This window comes from Porites lutea, chromosome 1 (genome assembly GCF_958299795.1).
Source record: "Porites lutea chromosome 1, jaPorLute2.1, whole genome shotgun sequence".
NCBI classification, from domain to species: domain Eukaryota; kingdom Metazoa; phylum Cnidaria; class Anthozoa; order Scleractinia; family Poritidae; genus Porites; species Porites lutea.
The window spans coordinates 1,791,352-1,809,003 of record NC_133201.1 but is presented as its reverse complement, the minus strand read 5'-3'; the positions used below and the strand labels follow the sequence as shown (position 1 = coordinate 1,809,003).

Below are 17,652 nucleotides of genomic sequence, written 5' to 3'. Positions count from 1 at the left end.
TATAAGTGATCCTTCTAACATACGATAGTTCATTGACGGTAGTTTTCCTTACCTTAATTAGCTGAAGGGTGAAGTAACGAATTCGCTCTAAGATAAGATGCAACCCGAACAGCACAGGGCGGGCTCAAAATACTGGGCACCAGCTTACGCGACATTTGAGGAAGAGTTACATAAAATACATTGTGAATTTGGCAGCAGTTTTCAAAATGGCGGTCTTGTGGAGGAGATCTCTGCACTTGGATAAGTCATATTTTCTTGTAAGTCTCGTGCAAAGAAGCCTTGTTACGAAGGCAGCTGCAGCGGGAAATGAAAAGATAGACAAGAAAATTCGTCGAAAGGAAGAGAGGAAGGAAATGTAAGTTAAGTTGAACATTGAAAAACTGAGCATATCAGTGGGTTAATATGGTATTGTCGATATTGCCATTAAGACTGAGTGAACCGTTGATTGATTACCCTTTATTACATCGGAAGAAGTTCTAATAGAATACAAAGAGGCACCAACCATGCGCATTAGTCCTTACTGGTATACTATCGGGGGTTTAGTGGGTAGGGGTTGGTACATGAATTCATGATATTGCACTTAGACTTTCAGCCACCCGCTAAATTTTGATCCTAAAGTTGATGGTTATTTTAAAAAGAAATTCGATAAGCAGTTATAGAATAAACTTTCATTGTTTGTTAATGCATTAGTCAATTCCAGCTGCAACCAGCCAGCCCCCCCCCCCCCCCCCCTCCAACCCAACGGTTACTGCGGGCATTTGCTTAAAAACCCTCACTTTGAAAACAAGGGTAAGTACAAAACCTTTCTTGTGTTAATGAGTTCATTTGCTGGAGAATAAAAAAATCATTTTCATTACAATGACTTTGCACAATCTTGGCCTCCCTTTGAAATAGCGGCTTAGGGTAACTCCGAAATGTCCTATTGGCCACCAAGTAAAGCCTCAAAAGCTGGCATTTAGCTTCAAATTTTGTACATGTAATGCAAGTAGATAAGAAGTCAATTTTATTTTATGCAGAGTCAAAGAGATTACAAAAGGATACTTTGCTGATCTCCGTGGTAAGCCAGAAAATTAGACATCATTTGGTTTATTTCAATTTAATGTGGTCCCACCATACTTTTTTGACCTAAATAAACTACTTTCTTGTGAAATGCATTAGATTCAATGAGCTATATTTCTTTGTTAAGAATTTCGGAAGGATGGTGGCAAAAGATTCTTTGCTCTTGGAACACCCAGTGAACCTAAGGTAAGATGATTGACCATGGAAGTGATCATAATGAACTGGTGCTGTAACATACTTGACACTTTAGGCCCCAATATGCACATACAAATTCCCAGACTGATCTCTATACATTTTCTTAAAGACTTATTAAGAATTTAATAAAAGATCAAGAGAATGTGTTTCTATTTTGGGGGAGAATTTTTAGTAATTCTCGTCACCTTTTTACTTAATGGTGCAGTGATATTTTGGGAGAAAATTGATGTTGATCACTCTTGGGTCAACAAAAATGTAAAATTAAGTTGGCTGCATAAGTCATTAATGTTTCTGTTTTCACTTTATTTCATTACAGGATTCATCTCCTTTTCCTGAACTTAAAGCTAGAAACTTAGCAAAGAAAGAAGTTGATTTGCAGAAAGTTTTTCATGGCAAGGTTACCTTGGTGTTGTTCTGGTTCCGAGCATTCGGTGAGGTATGGCTGATGTGCTATGAAATGCACTGTACTTCGTAATCAAGGTTTCCCATTACATTGTTATTTACAGTTTTGGCAGCAGTGGTGCATTAACCTAATCTATTTATATAGGCAAAGTAAAGAAATTGTCACTATTTTTCTAATAGAGGGTGTTGTCGTGGCAACTTACATTACCGTAAAATTCTGAAAATAAGCCCCAGGGCTTATATTTTTCAAAGGCCCTTTTTGAGGGGCTTATTTTTGGAAGGGCTTACATTCGAAGGGGCTTTTCTATGGAGGAAAATTTGCGTTTCAAAATCGATTGGGCTAGCCTTATAGTTGGAAGGAAATTTACCATTTCTACTTTGTTTTATTTTGTATTTGAGGGCAATTTTCCTTGTACAAGCCCTCGGGGGGCTTATATTTGTAGGGGCTTTTTAACGGAGGGTTTTTTGCGTTATGAGTTTGGGGGGCTTATATAAGGAGGGGCTTATTTTCAGAATTTTACAGTAATTGGATGATACAAGTTGTTCTTCGCTAGAGATTTTTTCTGAATAAGAACATTTTTTTGATGACACACTATGATACATCAGGACTGCTTAACATGCAAACTGATCAGGGCTCAGTTCCAAGAAAATTGAGAAATGGATTAACCATAACACCAGATGAACACTATCCTGTTTCAAGATCTGTTTAGACGTTTGGACATTTATCTCACAATAGGAAAATTTCACGATGATACATGTCATTTTACATCAACTACCAGAATCCGTCAGTTTGTTGTTTTCTTATGCAAATTAGAGGGATTGTTTTTTAAACCTCAGCAGGATTAGCAAATTTGACTAAATATTCCTTTATGTTTTCAGGCTATGTGTGATAAGTATAGACTTCCATTTGTGGAAAAATTTCATGAAGAACCTCTCGCCCAACATTATGAGGTACTTGTTCATGTGTGAGTGACAAGTTTTATATTTTGACAGCAATGCAATAAAAAGGACATCACATCAAATTTTGGCTTGACTGGGATTCAAACCCTGGTGTAAATGAAGGCTAAAAACTGATGCAATATTCAATCCTGTGGGGCTTGTGTAAACTTGAATGTGCAGGAAGAACGATCAGCTATTACTTTTTTAGCATTTACTGCACAAAATGACAGTAATTTTATCAAAAGTATGATATAAGGTCAACTTTCATGATTGAGGATATCCTTAGGACATGAGTTAGTGACACACAAAATAGTGGAAGAAAAATGTCTGTAAATTACTTTTGCCGGGGATTTAGCTGCTATCACTATCATCTTTGTGTGTGCAATAATGAAGTGTCCATAAGGCGGGAGTTGACCGCAGTAGGTTGAAGAAACTGTCTGAAAGTGTAAAATCACAGATAAACAGAGAAATAAAGATTTAGAGGTAGCTCTTCTACTTGGCGGTTCTTCGTGTACCTGATTCCTGGTCGAGTTGGAATTTGGAAATGTTGGTTTTTGACGAGAGGGGAAAACCAGAGTACCTGCTAGAGGAGAAAAACCACTCGGAGCAAGGAAAGAAAAAACAAAATCAACCCACATTAATTTTATGGGGTTGATGCTGGGATTTGAACCCTGGGCCACATGGGTACATTTAGGAGGCTAGTGCTCTCACTACTGTACCGCCCTTGCTCCTCACCTCTAGTATAAGGAAAAGCAAGGCAAGGATTTCCCCTTGCTCTGATTGTGTTATTTTTAATTGTTTGCAGATAAACGTCGTGGACGGACTGTTCTTCAAACCATTTAGTAGATTTCTTGAAAAGAATTTAAGGAAACAAAGAGCGTCAGAGAGACATGTAAGTTGACAGAGTGTATATGATTTAAACGTGTATAATCTTTATAAACTTCTTTCAGAAGCGAAGAGCTACGTTGTGGTTTACATGGTGGTTCTTACAGCCACAAGGGGCACGGCGCCTTCGGTGATCTTGCATGAAAATGATTTACTTGAAAACTGCGCGCAAATGTGCCTTAACACAGCACTCCGCCAGTATACATAATTTATAAGCTGAGTGACACAAAAACTTGATTGCTTTGTAAACATCTGCCTGTATAAGGATCAGTGTACAGCAAAAACGCGCTATGAACACGATGAAACGCCATATGAAGCCCAGCAGTGATCATCATAGTGACCATGAAAATTATAGCCTATATTTTTTAAAAATTCGTCACGAGGGTATGTTGTTAAATGCGCATGGGCTATCAAGCCTTTTTAAAATCGGTAGAAAGGTTTTGTTTAACATGGGCGGTTTCGGGGGGAATTTCGGGCGTTCTCGAGTTATTAAATGACAGTTGTTATATTGTATTTTTAGGATACCTTTCTTTGCTTTACTGGTAACACAAAACCAATCAAAGAAAAATTTCTGGAGAACACAATTGTTGGACACGCATTGTTAGTCGATTGTAACGGGCTTGTTAGATGGAGAGCACACGCTAACCCTACAGATGAAGAAATCAAGTTTATGCTGAACTGTTCAAAAGTACTCCTGAAAGATGCACAGAGGGCTCTTAACAATAATAAGACAATATCTGACCACAGATAATAAACACAAAACGCGTTTTATGATAACAAATTGTGGTCTTTTATTTAATTTCCCCATCTGCAGTAAACTGATCATTGTTTTCCGAAATTAACAGCCGTGGGTTTGTCCGCTTGTTTTGTAGTTGTGGTTCTTTGGGTGTCCGCAAAACTTCATGTAAAGAAAAGAAGTATATTTTTTTAACATTCATCAAAGATACCAGTAATCGAATGAGCAATTATCACTAATTAGAGTTTCATTCACGATTGCATTAAATGTGTTAAACATCCACACGAGAGTTTGTTTCGTTAGAGCCATCGGCCCCTAAAAGGAATTTGTGGAAATCTTGCATCAGTTCAAGGTTATATGCACACAAAAAAATAGTTTCATAGGCATCCTTTGGTTGTGTCTCACAGCGATAAGAAGGCGGGGCTGCCTAGTCATAGCGCAAAGACTTGGTAACAAAGTAGAGGCATAATAAGAACGATCACGTGACTTGTCACACAAGAGGATGGAGATAAATTAGTTCCCACTTCCCACTGTCCTGGTTGCCTTTGATGACTTGTCCGAGGACCTGAAACTGTGACAAAAAGGACAAACGTTAATGATTAATTTAGGTTTCTGGGAAACTGCCCACCCACCCCTCCCTTAACTCAACGTTAACATTTGCGTCTCACTTAGGGCAAAATGTTGGGTTAGGGGAGGGGTAGGTGGGCAGATTCCTAGAAACTTAAATTGATACAACGTTAACACAATGATTCCACGCTTGATATCATTAAGATGTTACGTCAAAAACGTTTTAGGATTTGGGTTTTTCTTCGACCTCAATCAAACCGTTACCATAGCACCCAATCCTTGTTTCTCAAATAAAGGCGGTAATAACGAGAAGAAGCTGCAAAACTAAATGTTGGCGGGAACGTACCGATTCGTTTTCACCCTCCCATGTCTGTGTTTCTTCTGGATATGGAAGCTCTATAGAACTATTCCGCAGTCGTCTTCACCTTCGGAATCTAAACTTGCTTGTTTCATTAAGAAGGTTAAAAAAATTTGAAAGCAAAAATATGTAAAGTTTACATTACACCGTTAAACATCAAAGTACAAATAGTCCCGATCGGCAAGACGCAGAACGCAAAAACTTATAGGCGCCGAGGCCGGCTCTAAATTTTGCTTGACGTCGCAGAAAAACCCAAAATGTAAAGACGCTTTTGACATTGCAGGTCGCGTGTTCAGATCCGAAACAGCTGTAATAATATATTAGTTTTTACTTACGTTGTACACAATGCCCTTCTTCATTCATTTCGTATCCTTTAGCACATTGGCACTTTCCGTGATGGCAATCTGCGTGACTTGTACAATTGCAATTTTCTGAAATATTTGAGTGACATCATTCGCTCAGACGACATTCTAATTCCATAGTTTTTACTACTTTGTAGTTTGTTTTGTAGTTGTTGCTGTTTTTTTCCTGTTTGACTGGGGTTGATTTTAGGGCAATACAGAGCAATGCGGACGTGCATGGCCGCCAGATACTCTTCTCCATGGTATTAAGTCTTTAAGCTGTAGAGCCACTATTGTCATGAAGAAATCTGCGTCGTTTTGTTAGCTCTTCCATAGCGGTTACGTCTATGGGACGATGTAATCTTTTTTGTTTACAATTAACGTCAGGGTTGTGGTTAAACCGAATCCAGGAGACAAGCCCCCACTGCTCACTCATTCCGATTTCTTCTTTCTTATTTTCCTTAAAATTAGTCACTATACTCAACTCTTTCCCGCGTTTCTACTCTCTTTACACTCCGTGGGAACGAGGTTGACACCGCACAGTGTCGGCCTCATTCGGCTTTGCAATGCCTAACGATTCCTGGGGAAGCTGGGTACCAGCCTGCAGAACAGGCACTATTCCTTTTTTCGCGCGTTTTTTCAAACGAACGAAGTACGAAGCGGGCGTGGAGCGCTAGACACGCGCCACGAGTGAAGGCATGTGTCACGCCTCTGTGTCTCGCCCTCCTCACTCCTCGCACAAGAAAAAGCGTTCCCCATTTACGTTCAGCCAATCTGTCAGTCATTGAACACCCCAACGTGACAGCACAGCATCAACGAGAACACAGTGGGATACTTACCAACGCATTTGCCGGTCTTGCTTTTTTTAAATCCAGTTTTGCAAATACAGTCATAGCTGCCTTCTGTGTTTTTACACTGGGAATTGGCCAAGCAAGTGTTAGCATGCTTGCATTCATCAATGTCTGTGTATAACAATTGACACATCCTAATCATAACATATACGAGCGAAACATTCAAATAGTCCAGTCATTTTGAGGAAATAATAAAAATAAATAAATAAATGAGGTTAAATTTGCAATGTTCCCACGCTCGAATCTTTTGGAACTTTAGAGTGTTTATTTTTAGCCTAATCGAAAATGATTGGCAAAGAGAAACACAAAATGATTGGACTAAAACCCGTGATCGCGGTTTCGATTTACGTAATTCTACGTCTAGCTACTCACTGAACGGCAACTTTCAGCAGCTTGTGTTCGACATTTTTGCCCAGTCGTTTTCTCTCGGTATTCCCCGGAGGGGAAGGTGCTTAACAAAGTTTTACACGGAGAGGCTCCCGCCCGAGGTCTCAACACTTACCCCTTACCGTCTTTTTCCCCTTACCATAGATTATCCTACCCATCCATGCCATATACTTCAACTCGTGAATTCCCTATCCTTTGATACTGACCCAAAGCCTGAAAAAGGTACCCCTTTCGTGGGGAGCCTCCCCGTATAGGCCATTATAGTGAATGTCTCACCTTCACAAGTGTAGTTTAGACCGTGGACCATATGAAAGCCCTTATTGCAGACGCAGTCGTATGATTCATTTCCAGTTTTAGTACACGTAGTCTTATTCGGGCACAACAGTCCTTTCTTGAAACATTCGCTTATTTCTGTAGAATTAAAAAGAAATTCAGTTGAGTTTAATATTAACTCCACAAAATTTTAAAGGAACCAGGGGTATTACTCTTCCGTTCCGTTCCATCTAGGTTTAATACCCGTCGAAGTTATCTATCACAGGAGCCCGCTGTCATGAGTTTTTACCGCGTCCCATGCTAATTTCTGTATTTCTATCTCAGCTTTCCCCTTGTTTTTTCCCGGGTTTTCCCCGCATACGACTTAACTCGCCCCTCCGTCTAAACTCCACGCTCTACCATCTGAAATCCTGGAACAGGCACAGCCTTTAGTTAATATAAAACCGTGGTTGCAGTCTCCTTAGTGGACAAAAATATATCTCAGTTTGGTCATTTTAGATCGCAGAGACAAATTTACTTGCTCAACAAACTATAAAAATAAATCAGTGTAACGGTGAGGGAGAAGGTCTCGAACAAGCTAGAAGATCTATCCATTTTGTCATGGTTAATTATAACATACCTTCACATTTTCCTTCAGAAGACATTTTATAGCCCTTCAAACATTTGCAAACTGGAGTTTTAGGAAACAGAGGATCGACAACACAGATAGAATTGTTACCGCACTGATAATCGGTGGGGCATTGTAGAGAATCTGTAGAAAAATTAAAGCGATTGTTTTATTCAACAAGAAGCAAGGACGACAATAATGCTGACAATATTTCGTGCAATAACATCTTATAGTAGTTAATATTTTGAGATCATAAATTTATATACAAGCAAATAACTGGTTGGATATTTCAGAGAGAAATACAGACGTTTCCATCGGCGTTCAAATCTGCGTTTGGGAAATTATGAATAAAAAGACTTGTTGTGGGTTTTTTTTTTCCAAGAGCATAAGGCAGGAACGTTTTTATTCTTTCCAGCTGGTTTCTGCCTTTGCTATTTCTTCACGGACATTCCTTAACAGTACCTGTATGGAAAATAAAGTTGGCGTTGCCTCTTGAACACCTTACTTGATAACAAAATCAGCAGTTTACACCCCTAGATAAAAGGACGAACATTCCCGCGGACCCCGCCCATTTCACAAGGTTTCTCTCTTGGTGTGGTGGCTGCACATGTATGTGTTAAGGGAAATATCCTATATGGCTCTCTGAACAAACAATGGTGTCTTAGTTTACTATCAGCCCACAGAGTTAAGCAAATCTAGGAATTCCATCGGTCGTAAATCATTTGAGGATTTTTAATATCCCTACCTCTGCAGAATCTTCCATTCCCAGTAAGGTTTCCGTGGCAGTAACATTTTCCATAAAAGCATTCTGCTTGCTCGTGGCATTTGTGCTCTTCATCGCACAGATGAAATGGTGCTTGGAAAGTAATAAAAACTTATTTTATTTTTAATTATGCCATAGGACGGGGTAGCTATTGTCTAGTCATTGCCTAATAAATCGGTCGGCTACGGAAGAATAGATTAAATAAGGGCTGGGATAGATGATTGTCTACTGTTGTCGAAAAGTTAACTCCTCGCTAACTTATCTAGAATTTATGCATAAATATTTTACTTTTTTAGCTAGAAAAACTGTGGAATAGTTTAACGCCAGTGATTAGAGAATCCAAAAATATTAGAAGTTTAACTTAAGCGATCTCTTGAAGCCTTCATGTCTAAAAGCGTTTAAATTTTAACTGTAAATAACACCTGTAAATATCACTTTTAGCGCATTACTTTACATTGCTCGTTATTACTTGATTGGGTTTTATTGATTGAATATATTCTTTTACATTTATTCTTTTTACACGTACATGTTTACGAGCACGTATGAGCTCCTAGGTGTTACGTGGTTAAAAATTTAATGGATTGATTGATTGATTGATTGTCCCCAGTCGACTTCATTGTTCGCGTGGTAGTGGAACGTGAGGGGTGATAGTTACCTCTTGTGCCTTCCCATTACCCCTTGCGGCTTCAAGCACGTTCTCAGCTCGATCCCATGCACGCGAGTTTATAGTATATCGATTGGTGTTTTTAATATCTAGAAGTAGCTTCTGGAGTAGGCGTTTTTAACGAAAGTGCGACGTAGAGGTACATTGATCTTGGCCTCCATTGTGAAAGCAATTGAAAAAGTGGAGGGGGGGGGGGGGGGGAGGAGGGCCGGGCGAGGGGTAGAGAGAGGGGCGGGGAGAAAAAAGAAAGTTTGCATCCTGGGACAAACCAAATGTGAAACTGTTCGAGTGCAAAAGAGATGAAAATTAACATGGTCGACGAAAATTGTTTACTTTTCGCTTCCCCTGTCTAATATTATAAGTTATGATGACGTAAAACAAAACCTATTCTTCCTAACCTGGCTTGCAAGATTTTCCTTGTTTTATTAGCTCATCTTTGCACTTGCAGAGTCCACGTGCACGATCACAAGTGGAATATTTTGGACAATTCTTATCACTGAGACACTCTGTTGAATAATCAGAGACAAATTAGTTGACCAAAAATTATAGTAAGCCTGACGTTACCTGTTTTTACCAAAATACAAGTCCCCACACCCTAATTAATTGGAGAGGAATTTAAGGTTACGAGCCGTACCCTTCTTAAAAAGTGTTGAGAGATGGAGAGAGATGCATTTTAAGGCAATAAGGAAGCTAGTGGTATTGAAAAATGAGATAAAAATAGGTCGGTCGGGATAGCGACTTAAATACAGAAGAATCTCTTTAGAGAGAAGGTCAATGACGTTACTGAATTCGTGATCTGCTGAGACAATTTAGGTTAAAATCGTAACAGCCCGGGAGCGTTTTTGCATGGGAGGGAATAAGAGTTACATAAAAACGTTCAAACTTACCAACACACTTTCCATCTTTCATGTAGCTGTAACCTGTCTCGCATCTGCACTTAGGATCAGTTTTTGGAAGCAGAGGATCAACAATGCATGTACCACGAATGCCACACTGAAATCCTTGAGGACATGCAAGTGTCTCTGAAATTTTAAAACAATTTTTTAGGCTTTTAAGTAGGGGAGAGGGGTGTTATTCTCATGATCGCACTGTGTTATGTGTTTCTTTATCGAACTATTAGTCCTTATTCACAGGAAAAGGGTGACAAATGGAGAACGAAAGCTTTTAGGCCCGGTGCACACTAATGCGTTTTCGTTTGAAAACGCATCAACGGAGGATAAAGCTCTTGAGCTTTATTCTCTCTTAAACGAATACAATTTAGCCTGCAAAACAGCCGTTTCTCCTCGCTCTTCGCCGCTGAGACGGTTTTTTTCGCAGGCTAATACATTTCAGTGCGTTTAAGCCTTTCGTCCACACTAATACGCAGAGCGTTTTCATCGAAAACGCATCGATTTGAAAAACGCCCTTGAGAGTGGATCAAAACGAAAACGCATACAAATCGCATCAGCGTAGACGGTCGAAACCGCCACAAAACAAAACGAAAACGATGACCACAAATATCGCTGGCGCGTGTGTTTGTAGCATGCGCATAAAGTTCAACGTACGTCACAGCTTGCAGTTTTATCATTTTCGAACGTTTTTTTGTGGATTGTCGAAAACGCATCAAACGGTAGTGTGGGCGAGAATCGATCGATGCGTTTTAGATGACAAAGAAAACGCACACTTTTGAAAACGCATTAGTGCAAACAGCGCCCTTGAGTTGAGATTTCTGGAAAAGTTTAGGTAACAATGTTGAGCCAGCATGCGCATGCCCGTTTGATAGCTGTCGGACGGAAGTACTAATGACCAATCATAACTCAGTAACGCTGGTGACCAGGTACATGAACTCAGTAATATGTTGTAGTAAGTACCACTAAAAGCTAGAACCCAATCTTTCCATGGTGAATTACCTCTACAGAACTTTCCATTTCCTGTTGTATTTCCTTGACAGATGCATTTACCGTCATTGCATTTTGCCCGAGAATCACAGTCCATGTCTTTCTTGCATCCGTGTAAGGGAGCTGTAATTATTACATATATAAGCGTTGTTAATATTAAAACCAGCTGACACTGACAGTATACAGCCGGTAGTTAGTAACTGAGGAATTCTTTGATTATATGGTTCTCAACGATACATGTGTCCCGCTCTAATGATTCACGTTAGCCTGTTGACAAGCTCTTCATTTCGAATGGTGATCTGAGCGAACCGAGTGAGCCGCGTGAGAACATGCGAGCGAGCGATTTCACGATATCCCCAGCTTGCTCGCGGGCTATATTCAAGTCAGAAGCACAACAACCGTGTAAATCAGTTTCAGTTTCAGATGTTGTTGTTGTTGTTGTTGTTTTTTCCTTTTTCCCCTTGTTCCCGAAAGAGACTAATAAAAGAAAAGGGTCTTTATGATCATAGCCAAAAACCCTTACCAATAATAAAACAATGATACGGGAAAAGTTCTTACCTGGTTTGCATGTTTTCTCGTTCTTTATCAGCTCATCTTTGCACTTGCAAATTCCCTTATAGCAAGTTTCTTTCACGAGATTGCAGTGTGTGTTATTTATGCATTCTGATCAAAAACGTTCAAGGTCAAGGGTTAAAATCGTGATGCATTGTCCAGGAAGAACTGGTAGGGGGAGGGTGGGGTAAGATTGTTCTCTTACCCAAGTTAATTAAAATGAGCACATAATATTTTTACAAAAGATCCTCACGTGTAAACCTATCTTGTGGTGCTAAACCCTTTCAGTCTAGCAAGGCACCCTCCCAAGCAGTCTCTTATTTTGTTCATGTGAAACGCAGGGCAAAAGAGGGGTAGTGAGCGGTATGATAGGTATGATAGGGGTGGGGTGGGGGGGGGGGGAAGGGACCCTCGATTGGATTTCCATCTCCTCCTCTCTTCGGTAAGTTTCAACATGGCGTTTTCGCGAGCAAATTGCGCGCCCAAAGAAAACGCCTGCACTGCAGGCTACCTCTCCCACCAGTCTTTTTCTTCTATCAACTTACCTACGCATTTTCCGTTCGTGTTTTTTCTGTATCCCGCGTCACACTTACAGGTCGGAGTTTTTGGAAACAGGGGATCTACCATACAGGTCGAGTGAGCTCCACATTTGACATCCTTCGGGCAACGCTTGGCGTCTGTTATGAAAGCAAAAGAAAGTAAGCAAGTTAACATCTTACCCAAATCAAGCTAAATCAATAGATGCCAACATTTTAACTCTTCCTTTGGTCTTAATTTTGAACTTGTGAAAGTAAAGATTCTATTCAGTTCTCACCTCTACACTGCACGCCATTTCCAACATAGAATCCATCACAGTAACACATTCCCGCAACGCATTTTCCTTTATCAGCATGGCAATCATCGTCTTTGGTACAGGACATAGGTGGCGCTATACAATTCAGATATATAACAAACTGAAAGTGATTCATTGCCATCTACATTATCATTTTTAACATGCTTGCCAGTTTAAGTATGTACCGTAAAATTCCGAAAATGACCCCGGGGCTTATATTTTTCAAAGGCCCTTTTTGAGGGGCTTATTTTTGGAGAGGCTTATATTCCAGTTCAGAGGGGCTTATCTATAAAGGGAAATTTGCGTTTGGAAATCGATTCGGCTAGCCTTATAGTTGGAAGGAAATTTACCGTTTTTGCTTTGTTTTACTTTGTATTTGTGGGCAATTTCCAAGTACAAGCACCCGGGGGGCTTATATTTGGAGGGGCTATTTAACAGAGGGTTTTTTGCGTTACGAGTTTGGGGGGCTTATATTTGGAAGGGCTTATACCTGGAGGGGCTTATTTTCGGAATTTTACGGTATGTTCACACTATCCCCGATATCTTTTCGTGGTGCTGACATACAAACTTTCCTTTTTCTCCCCACCCCTCCGTCTACCCCTCGCCCGGCCATCCTTCCTCACTTTTTCAATTGCTTTCATGAAGAGCAACGGCACGGAACTGGGACAAGTCGGTTGACAAACAATGAACATCGTGCGGAGCGGTTGGCAGAGAAGGGTTTGGTGAACTAAATCCCAGTCCTCGCTCCTGATTATTTACTTCGTCTCAGTAGATTCCGGTCCCCGCTCCTACTTGTACACTTCCCCAACGGTCCGAATACCTGTTAACCCTACACCAAAGTATGGTACAGAAGCTAGTGTGATTCTCCACCTTAAGGCTAGGCGCGGCGCAGCTTCGCTCCGTTACCGAAATCGCGCCGAAATCACCTTTGTTATTTGTGAACAGAAGCCCTGTCCGGTTCAGACTGTCCGGTATGGTTTTCGTGCCGGCGCATGCTCAAAAGGTATCCGGTATAGAATAAACATCGGTTATAAACATTTTTATCGGTTACAAACAATTTTTAATTGTACATTTGCTTTCAGTATTCCTTATTTTTCTTGTAATAGTTAACGTTGTATGCACGACCCCACCAGCAATGCTGATCTTTTTATCGTGCTAAAATAAAGTTCTTATTTAAGATATCTAGTAGTATGGCATACTTACGAGCTTTGCATGTTTCTCCGTTTCCAATCAGCTCATAGCGGCACGTGCACCTGTTTTTAATGCACTTGGAATAATTTGGACAGTTATTGTCAGTCAAGCAAGGATATCTTCCATGCGCATCGGCTGTTAAGACAAGAACAAACAAAACGAAAGTAAACTAGGTTAAACTTTAGTAAAACGGGGAGCAAAACAAATGCAACTTGTCCTGCCTGCAACATTGCTGCAAAACGAGTTGTAAAGCGATGTTGCGCCTTTTATTACCCTCGTTCAAAGCTTTTAATTTGTTGCAAGACAGGTTTGATTTGTGGGTGGTAAAACGCGCAACATCGCTATTCAACAGTCGTTTTGCAGCAGTGATGCAGAACAAGTTGCTTTTTTTTTTGTTGCCCGTCTTATCGTGCTTTAGCGAGGATTTTTTTTGTACAAGATGAAATACATAGATGTGAGGCAGAGTAGCCGAGCGGTTAGAGCGCTGGAATTGTAATCCGGAATAGCCAACTGGTTTGAATCCGGCCAGATTGCCTTGGATTCTTAACCGTTTGGGCCACCATGGAAACTACTGGTCTGGTTTACCAGTAACTGTGTTTCCTCTATAAAGCCAGTTTTTTTTTTTGTACATAGAGATCGGTTTGTTGGGTGTACAAACAAATGACATAACAAGTTAACACTTGATACAAACGAACACATTTAGTGAAATGACTGATTGATTTTTGTATTATTTTTGGTCATCTGTTGACTGCGCAATTATTTGACTAGTACTTGACAGATTGATTAATTCAGGTACAACATTATTGCTAGCTGTTTGAGCGTTAAATGAACGAACCAACGAACCAATAACGAATAAAAGAATGAATGAATGAACGAACGAACGAACGAATAGATGGATGGATAGATGGATGGATGGATGGATGGATGGATGGATGGATGGATGGATGGATGGATGGATGGATAAGAAATGAATAGAAAAACGAATGAATGAACGAACGAACGCACGAACGATGGACGAACGATCGTCGAATGAACGAATGAATGATTGCGTCAAAGAACGTATGGACAGACAAACACAAAAATGCTGTTGCATGATCAGCTCCTGGAAAAAATATTATCAAACCAGGTTTAACACGTTAGAGAGGTTGTTTTACCTCCATCATCCTTGAGACATGATGGTAATACTGGTCTTCCAAAATATCCTTTATCACACCTACAGGACAACGTTAGCTTTCCTGGTTTCCTCACACAGTGAGAATTTTTCATTACTTCTTGTCCACTTGAAGTACAGGGGTCTTTTTCATAGGGACACGTCTTCCATGCTGTAAAAAAGAGAGACTTCGAGTTGAATTTGAGGCTGTCCAAGGGACTAATGGGCAGTCAAATAAAAGACTAATTCACTGACAGGTCTCCTGTAGGCAAATCAACCTCTTGAGGCGAAACTGCTTCACTAGAATTGTAACTTAAATCGCAAGTCATTGAATGCTAAACCATAAAAGGAAAATAAAGTGCTCGTCCAACCTAAAAGCTTCCGTGGTTATAGGAAGGCTTTACCTAAATAAACTTTCCACACGTATCCGGGTATTTTCGAAAACGGGGATTTTTCTCGGATCCGTTTCAGTCTTCTGTCGATTCCATACGTAAACAGTCTTCTCAGTTTTCAGTTTTCAAGGTCCTTAGGGTGGAGTTCTTTTTTAAACGCCGGCTTCTCTTTTAGGTGTGGACGGACGAAAACGGAGATTTTCGAATGCGATGATCTTGTACATACTACTAGAGCAGCTTGCGCATGCTCTGTAAGGGATGCTATCGTATTCCTAATCGTATTTCCATCGTTTTAGCGTTTTAATGTGGGCGAGCGAAAACGATTCAAATACGTTGCACGTGATCGCGTATTTTTCTTTGAAGTCAGAGCTGAAAAACGAATTCCTATTATGTCTATTCGCCCTGTGCAAAGGTCTGAGCAGAGGGTCACAGTAGGTTTTTCTGGATCCGGGATGAGCCTCATCTGAAGTCCAGGTTTCGGGATTTTAAGTAAAATGGGGTCCAGATTCGGGATTGAAAGTATGCAAGGGATGTACGATGTCGAAAATAACCATCGGGTTTACGGGATTGAGGGAAAATTTGAGTTGGGATGACGGGATTGAGCTGTGCATGTGAACCATCTTAACGCTTTACAACGGTTTCGCTGATCTGTTAAATTCGCCACGTTCGAGTTCGCTACCTACATACAGTAAAAACCCGCAACTAAGAACCTACATTTTTAGGAGTTAGCCTAAACAGGTTCTTATATAAATGGTAGTTAACGGAATTTTAGGCTATTTAGGTTCTTAAAATGGGTTCTTAACACTGGAGAAAAAATAATGCATAATGGTGTGCTGATTTAAATATTGCTTAGTATGCTTTGTAAGTCTACATATCTTGCACTCATTTTTCTTGAAAAAACATTTTTACAACAATGGCAATCTGCTTTTTTTCTTCAAATATGATTCTTGCAATGCAGCTGTGCATGTAATGTACTAGTATGATTTTAGAAAGTAAGAACCTGTTTTAAATTTCTTAGGCTAAATAGGTTCTTGTTTATAGGGGGTATAAATGACCAATTTTAGGCTAACAGGTTCTTAATTTTTAGGTTCTTAGTTGCGGGTTTTTACTGTATTCGTCTCGCTGCCTATCTGCTAAGCCCAAAACTTTCACCCTGGGAGGGGGAAGCTTAGAAGAACGAGAGATGTATTAAAAGATTTTTTTCTACAGCGATCAAGGGAATATTTTCAATCGTTTACAGAAAGTAATATGTAGCGAGTTTGTTGCGAACTGAGACGAAGCGAATCCGACAAGTAACGAAACCGGTTGTACCCTCTTAACCACTACGAAGACAGAGATAGCAATCTTCGTGCCCGAGAAAAAGAATTTGATGAGAAAAAAAAATTTCATCTTTTTTTCGAAGTGTACTAAAATGACAGTGAGCTGCACATTTTCGCCTCCGATTTGTTGTGAGTAGATGAATAAAACTTACCTTCACATTTAGTTTTTCCATCCCCAAATGCAAGATTGTTGACGCAGTGACATTCTCTTCGAATGCATTTAGCTTGCCCCTGTAAGCAATCCTTGTCAGAATTGCATTTTGCTGGCTCAGCTGAAATGATATAGCAATACAATTAAGAACGTTTGAGTAGTATCGTGTCCATTTTAGTGCATATGTTGAACAAACTTTTGTATGTGAGGCTCCGCCCCGAGGTCCAACCCTTGAGAATACCTGAATACGTGATCTGCTACATGTGTGTTACAACTGCATGAGCATTGTAAAATCAATAGTAATCGCACTGTCAATGAAATCACTCACTCCTATTCAAATGAACCAGGGCTTGGGATAAACTTGTGCAGATCGCTTAAGAAAAACCTTGAGAACAACACTTCAAAATTCGGCTCTAATTTTGTTGGTTGAGTGAAAAAAGAATGGGAGGCCCAATTTGCACTTGAGACGAATTATCCGTCTAAGACGAATTGTCCGTGTGAGACAGATAATTCGTCCAAGTATAAACTCGTTGCTAAGACGAGTTATGGAGCAAAATTTGTCTGAGGCTGATTAGTCTGTTGCCACGTCTTGAAGACGTGCTAATATGAGATGGAAAATTCGACGGATGATCCGTCTCTAAATTTATATCTAGACGAAACGACTTGGTACGGTCTTTTCACGAAGTTTCCACATGAGAGGAACTGGTTTCTATATTTTCCAATGTTCCCTATAAAGCTTCTAGACAAATTATTCGTAAAATTCGTCTTCGGATTTATATATAATTCGTCTGACGGATAATCCGTCTAGACGAATAGTTCGTCTCTAGCACTTGTAAATTCGGCCAATTTCGCAAATGCGCTCAGAGAAAAAAATCATTCGAGACATGCTATGACGCCGAAGATCGAAAATCATGGAAAAGTCTTCTCCAATCACAGTTTCAGTACCAAAGAAATAACTTACGATATGTTACAGATGTTAGATGTATGCCCAGGGATTCAAAAACGTGGATTAATGAACAGAAGACAAGGATAGTGCAGAGTACTTGTCGTGATCTTCTTCCCATTTACAGGTTTCCTATTCCACGAGATTCATCCAGGTGGTCAAAGGACACAAAACTTTAAACATTATGTGCTGTAGAGAGAAATGATCTAAATATTTCA

General features: G+C 40.0%; 2 protein-coding genes across 2 annotated transcripts; one reads left to right on the top strand and one right to left on the bottom strand.

The window, feature by feature from the left end:
- The first annotated feature begins 200 nt into the window (after positions 1-200).
- LOC140941796 (uncharacterized) lies at positions 201-4,385 on the top strand. Its single transcript, XM_073390813.1, has 7 exons — positions 201-355; positions 1,017-1,057; positions 1,187-1,245; positions 1,571-1,690; positions 2,536-2,607; positions 3,401-3,487; positions 4,001-4,385. Exons 1-7 carry the CDS (start codon positions 207-209, stop codon positions 4,229-4,231), a joined length of 759 nt encoding a protein of 252 aa, XP_073246914.1. The 5' UTR covers positions 201-206; the 3' UTR covers positions 4,232-4,385.
- Positions 4,386-4,647: 262 nt separating this feature from the next.
- Positions 4,648-17,555, bottom strand: LOC140932012 (zonadhesin-like). Its single transcript, XM_073381703.1, has 16 exons — positions 17,453-17,555; positions 16,493-16,612; positions 14,634-14,801; positions 13,492-13,614; positions 12,271-12,384; positions 12,002-12,133; positions 11,463-11,567; positions 10,917-11,027; positions 9,915-10,049; positions 9,426-9,533; positions 8,346-8,456; positions 7,613-7,744; positions 6,997-7,131; positions 6,322-6,444; positions 5,477-5,572; positions 4,648-4,787 (listed from the first exon to the last, which is right to left on the bottom strand). The coding sequence occupies exons 1-16, from the start codon at positions 17,553-17,555 to the stop codon at positions 4,648-4,650; spliced, it is 1,956 nt and encodes a 651-aa protein (XP_073237804.1).
- Positions 17,556-17,652: the final 97 nt, after the last annotated feature.